We start from the raw sequence: 6,548 nt of genomic DNA, 5'->3' as shown, positions 1-6,548 counted from the left end.
AAAGTTGAAATTATGAATGATGCATAAAAATCATAATTCATAAACCAATCCAAAGGTTTTGAAAATACCAATAAAACTATAAAAAGTTTTTTAAAAAAAAACTACAAAGATAAAACTATAAGCTAATCACAGGCTCCGCGAATCCAGAATAAGAATAAATCAAATTATAAGAATATTCTAGAGCTACAATAATATTAAAAATGGTTACAATTTAAAAAACAACGAATTTGATTTTTTTTTTTATGTTTTTCAAAAAGTCTTATAAAATTAATTTTTAAAACAATTTTTGGAATTAAAAAAAATATAAAAAGGTTAATGACACTTCTTTTCCCGGGTGTGTTTGGATGTAAGGGTTGATCGCCAGGGATCAACCCTTGTGGCATGTGCATGGCCATACTTGGGTATGCACCAAAAGGCATGGAAAGAGAATGCGGGGGGAGTGCATGCCTCTCAAACCCTTCATGCTCATCCTCCTCATTTTGGGGAATTGAGCATGTCTTGATGAGTTAATAACCTTTTTACCTCTTATAATATTGTATTTATTTAAATTTTAATATTTACATTGTATTTATATTGCATTGGATAAAAATTAAGAAATAACATGATATACATTGTATTTATTTTTAAAATATTAGAACTATTTATATTTTAGTTATTTAAAAATAATTAAATTTGAACATTTATTTATTTTAAATAAAAATAATTAAATTGTATTCATCAATTAAAATGTATAAATTTAAAAATTTATTTAGAAAATGAATAACTCATTAAAAATTTTTTTTTATAGAAATTGGAGCTATTTAATAATAATTGTTTCTTTTACAAGATATATTATTTAATTAAAATATTAAAGGGTACAAAAGTAATTTTATTAAAAAAATTTTCTATTCTCTATCATATTCCTATCCCCATTCCCTCAAACCAAACATTACTTTTGTTCCCATCCCCAATCCCTCTTTCATATTTATATTCTCATCCCCATCCCCATCCCCATCCCCATCCTCATCCTCATATTCCCATTCTCTCCAATCAAACGGAAAGTGAGCAATCCCCATCCTCATCCTCATATTCCCATTCTCTCCAATCAAACGGAAAGTGAGCAATGCATGTGCTCTTGCTTCCTCAAAAAATCATGATGTCAGATATTTTTGGCAAATAGAAAATAGACACATGCATGATATTCTTTGTTGATAAATATATACTTTTAAATTTTATATTTATGATTTTAACTAGCTATAAAATTAAATTGTATTTAAAACATATTTTTTACAATTTTTCTTTTTAACTCACTAAGTTTTAAACGTAAAGAGTCTACAAGAATCTGAACAAAGTATTAGAAACTCAGTAAAAAGTTAGATATCTTTTAGTTAATTAGTATATTTTTTTTATCTTACATAAAAATTTAAATTTAAAATTGTTAAAAAAAAAACAAGACTTGAAATGCATGGCTGGTATTCCAAGCAAAACACAACCCAAAAATAAAAAAACGTGTCATTTAGATCAACCTCAGTAAATTACACATAATTATATTTATTTATATATGTAATAAAATTTTTTAAGAAAACTAAACAAAATTAAAAAAAGTATTTAAATTTAAATAAACCCCACGTCCTATCCTATTATTGTCCTGACAACCCAAACAATAAGTGGTGAGTCCCACGCCCACCGATATTATTGATCAACTTCACCGTACCCCACAAACACACACACACACAATCTCTCTCCCTCTCTAATAATATATACATATGCATAGTCAATCATTCATGTGGGTACCACAATATGGTCAATTTTACTTTCAGCATCAAACTTCAATTTGTATAATTTTGGATATCCAATTTTAATTTGATTTCAACGAGAGAGTACTAAAGAGTTTCCGGGAGGAATTTGATGATGTAGCTACCAAAATTGCCTCATTAGCATCAATTTGCCATGTAATTTACTGACCCTTACATGCTGCATCATCGACAATGTCCATATAGTCACTTATTATGCAAATCAACAATGTTCATGCATACAAAATAGGTGGTCACGTGAACATTGTTGATAATGTGACATGTAAATTCCAGTAGATGACGAGACGAATTGCTGCTGACGAGGCAATTCTAGCAACCATTTTATTAAATCCCTCCTAGAAACTCTTCCGTACCCCTCTCGATAAAACCAAATTGAAGTTAAATAACCAAAATTATACCAATTAAAATTTGATATTCAAACTAAAAATTGATTTTAGTATAAGGCTAACTCAAGATTTTTACCCTTATTTAATAATTCATGGTAACTTGTGAGTTAAATATATAAAAAATTGGTGAATAAATAAATTGACCGAGTGAGTTCGTTTCCTTAGATATCCTATACTGTCAATTCATTCATTCCGGTCATCAATCTTTGTGGTAAGAGTATAATTTTTTTATTTTGAAAACGAAATTTGGAATAATATATATATATTTTTGAATCTACTTTTATAATTAAAGATAAAGTTTGAAGCTGCTTTAGGAATTTGATTCCAATCACTACTAACGGACAAAAGAAAAAGTTAAAATTATGAATGATGCATAAAAATCATAAACTAATTCAAAGGTTTTGAAAATACCAATAAAACTATTAAAAAAGTTTTAAAAAAATATAAAGAAAAAGCTATAAGCTAATCACATGCTCCATGATTCGAGAATAAGAATAAATTAAATTATAAGAATATTCTAGAGCTACAATAATATTAAAAATGGTTACAATTGAAAAAAAAACCAACTAACTTGATTTTTTTGTTTTTAAAAAATTTTTATAAAATTAATTTTTAAAACAAGATTTAGAATTAAAAAAATATAAAAAAGTTAATAACATTTTTTTTTCCAAAATGAGCAATGCCTGTGCTCTTGCTCTCACGTAAAGAGTCTACAAGAATCTGAACAAAGTACTAGAAATTCAGTAAAAAATTAAATATTTTTTAATTAGTAGATTTTTTTTTCATATATTAAATTTAAATTTAAAATAGTTAAAAAAAAATGCATGGTTGGTATTCCAAGCAAAACACAACCCAAAAAAAAAAAGTGTCATTTAGATCAACCTCAGTGGATTACACATAATTATATTTATTTATATATGTAATAAATTTTTTTAAGAAAACTAAACCAAATAAAAAAAAGTATTTAAATTTAAATAAATCAACCTCAGTGGATTTCACATGTCCTGACAACCCAAGAAATAAGTGAGTGAGTCCCACGCGCACTGATATCATTGAACTTGACTGAACTATACACACACTGTCTCTCTCTAATAATATATGCATATGCATAGTCAGTCAGTAATTCATTCCACTCATCAATATCTTTGTTGTTGTTGTGAGACTTTGTTGTGAGGTAATACAATGGCGATGATAGTGGATGCTTTTGCAGGAAAGCTGGTGGAGAGACTGTCTAAGGTCATTGAAGAGAAGGCCATCATGGTGTTAGGAGTCAAGGATGAGCTCCAAAGACTCCGGCGGAGGATGGAGAGGATCGCACGTGTGCTCAAGGATGCCGAGAAGAGGAAGATCCAAGACGAGACTGTCAAAGGATGGGTCAATGAGCTGAAAGATTTGATGTATGATGCTGATGATATCATTGATCTTTGCATGATACAGGGTACTGGGCTTTTGCAAGATGTTGATCATCCTTCTCAGTTGGCTGAGTCAAGCACTACCACTGCCTCAACAAGGGTACGCTGCTGTCACTTTCCATTACTCTCTTGTGTGCGCAGTGTTCCATCTCGCTATGAGATTGCTGATAAAATTAAAAGTCTGAATGATAAGCTAGAAGAGATATCTGAGGACAAGGATAGGTTTAATTTCATAACTTCTTCTAACTCAAGTGATGCATATCCTATGAATGAAGCTTCTTATCGGCAAAGTTCCTCCTTACCTGAACCTGATATCGTGGGTTGGGATATCAAAGATGCTACTAATAGTCTTGTTGAATTATTGGTCTCTCAGCCTGAAGAAAAATGCCGTCTTTTTGCCATTGTTGGCATGGGGGGTATAGGCAAAACAACACTAGCACAACAGATATATAATGATCCAAAAATAAATGATGCTTTTGTGTTACGTTCATGGATTTGGGTTTCAAAATCTTTCCCATCAAGGATTGATTTGCTAAAAGAAATCATAAGAAATATTGGGGGTAAATATGGAGAGTGCACAACAATCTCAGAGTTACAAAATATACTTTGTGATTTCCTGTGTGAAAAGAGCTTATTTCTAATTTTAGATGATGTTTGGGATGAAAACATATGGGTTGATTTAATTAAAAATGCAATAGAAAGAACAACAACAAAATGCAGGGTTTTGGTCACCACAAGAGATAGAAACACTGCTGTAAAAGTGGGGGCAACACATATCCATCATGTTAACAAACTGCCTTCGGATGTTGGTTGGGAATTGCTATGCAAAAAAGTTTTCACAAACAATAATACACAAGATATGCAGAGACTGAAGGATATCGGGATGAAAATTGTTGAAAAATGTGACGGTCTTCCGGTTGCTATAAAAGCCATTGCCGGTGTTCTCGTAACAAAAGACCAAAATAAAAGAGAATGGGAGAATGTGCTTAACAGCGATGCTTGGACTATTACAGGACTTCCAGAAGAGCTCCAAGGAGCACTATACTTGAGTTATGAAGCCTTACCTTCAGCTCTTAAACATTGTTTCCTCTATTGTGCTCTTTACCCCCTTGGTCGTAAATTTCATTCAAAAGATCTTGTTTGTCATTGGACCGCAGAAGGTTATATTGAAGCAAAGGGAAATGCATCAATGGAGGATGTTGCAAAAAGCTATTACATGGAATTAATTTGTAGGAGTTTCTTACAACCTGATCCTGAGTATGTGGATATGTCAAGTTGCACAATTCATGATTTGTTGCGAGAACTAGCTGAGTTTTTTGCAGGTGATGAAAGTTTTTCAGGCGATCCACAAGAAGTACAAAGCACCGAATCAATGAAAAAACTACGCCGTTTGACAGTTACAAGTAATAGGGAAAGTGTGAGCATTCCACATCTTGATTGCCTGAGAAGCTTGCGGTTATGGACTCCTCCAAGTTTGAACACACAAATGATTGGCAACTTAAAACATTTGCGTTTATTACTTCTCAATGGAGACAAGATTGAAAATATCCCTGATAGTATTGGGGGTTTAGTGCACTTGAGGCTTTTGAATTTGGAGCATACATGCATTCATAACCTACCAGATTCTCTGGGAAATCTCATTAATTTGCAATTCTTGTTGCTTGATGATTGCAAGTCTTTGCATATCCTTCCAAAAAGCATAACTAAGCTATACAATTTGAGGTGGCTTGGGCTAAACGATACACCTTTGAATTATGTACCAAAGGGCATAGGCAAGTTGGAACACCTTCATCGTGTGAAAGGATTGATCATCGGAGACAGTGGTGATGATGGAGAGGAGGGATGCAACTTAGAAGAGATACAGATGCTTGAAAAACTCAGTTACCTTTCTATAAGAAACTTGGAGAAATCAAGCATCAAAAGTTCTTCAGTACTGTCAAGCAAGACTCATCTCAGATCACTAGGGCTTCGTTGCACATTTAATTACACTGATGGGCATATCCAACAGCAAGAGATGGACAAGATTGTGCAAGTCTTTGATGAGCTGCGTCCGCCGCCATGCCTTGAAGTTCTACTGATTAAAAACTTTTTTGGTGGTCGATATCCAAAGTGGATGTCATCCACTTCCATTACTACTGCTCTTCAAGAGTTGACTTTATTGGTCTTAATTAATTGCTCAAATTGCCCTCATCTTCCCCAGCTTGGCCAACTTCCACAGCTCAAGGTTTTGAAGATAGTTGGAGCAATTGCGGTGGTATCAATTGGCCTTGAATTTCTCGGTAATTATAACGGAGAACCTACAGAAATTGCCTTCCCTAAGCTTGAAACCCTCATATTAGAGAACATGAGTAATTGGGAGGAATGGTCATTGATTAGTGGAGAAGAAGAAGACAACGAGCCTGAATCTAGCAAGCCATTAATGTTCTTCCCCCATCTCAAAAGCATTTTCATTGTTAAATGCCCTAAGCTGAAAGCTCTTCCAAGTGGCTTAAATCGGGTTAACATACCAGAATTGTTCATTAGAGGAGCTCACAGTCTTTCAAGGGTCTCCCATCTTTCTACCTTGAAAGAATTGGAAGTCACTGATTGCCCAATGCTGGAGTGTGTGGAGAAGCTTGAGTCTCTGCAAAGCTTGAAGGTGATTGATTATGAAGAGGGCAACGCTAGTCTCCCTCAGTGGCTCATCTCTTTCCTCCAACAACGTGAAGAAAAGCCTCGTGAGGATGATCTATTCAAGTTGTATTTGGAGTGCAGTGTCCAAGCACTAAAGGGATGTTTGAAAGGGTGTCCACATTGGTCGTTCATCCAGCGAGTACCACACTTCATAGGCTATGCAGAGGACCAAAGCATGTATTTGAAGTACACCAAAGAACCATATTACTATGAAACCAACATCACTGGTATGTTATTTATTTTATTACTCATGATGTCTTTACTAGTGCTGAAATAACTTATAA

General features: G+C 33.4%; 2 protein-coding genes across 6 annotated transcripts in view; both read left to right on the top strand.

The window, feature by feature from the left end:
* The window catches only part of LOC120279282 (putative disease resistance protein RGA4), a 98,396-nt gene that overhangs the window by 48,705 nt on the left and 43,143 nt on the right, over positions 1-6,548 (top strand). The window lies entirely within an intron of this gene.
* Positions 3,308-6,548, top strand: part of LOC120279284 (putative disease resistance protein RGA3) — a 49,958-nt gene continuing 46,717 nt past the window's right edge. The window contains exons 1-2 of one of the 2 annotated variants that reach the window (XM_039286188.1): positions 3,308-6,022; positions 6,057-6,173. In XM_039286188.1, the coding sequence (XP_039142122.1) occupies positions 3,362-6,022; positions 6,057-6,062 (2,667 nt within the window). In that variant the 5' untranslated portion in view covers positions 3,308-3,361 and the 3' untranslated portion in view covers positions 6,063-6,173. Of the gene's footprint in view, positions 6,492-6,548 lie in introns of those variants that run through there. The other variant, XM_039286187.1, reaches the window with a different exon arrangement.

Source organism: Dioscorea cayenensis, chromosome 16 (genome assembly GCF_009730915.1).
Source record: "Dioscorea cayenensis subsp. rotundata cultivar TDr96_F1 chromosome 16, TDr96_F1_v2_PseudoChromosome.rev07_lg8_w22 25.fasta, whole genome shotgun sequence".
Taxonomy (NCBI): domain Eukaryota; kingdom Viridiplantae; phylum Streptophyta; class Magnoliopsida; order Dioscoreales; family Dioscoreaceae; genus Dioscorea; species Dioscorea cayenensis.
This window is presented reverse-complemented; position numbering and strand designations above follow the sequence as displayed.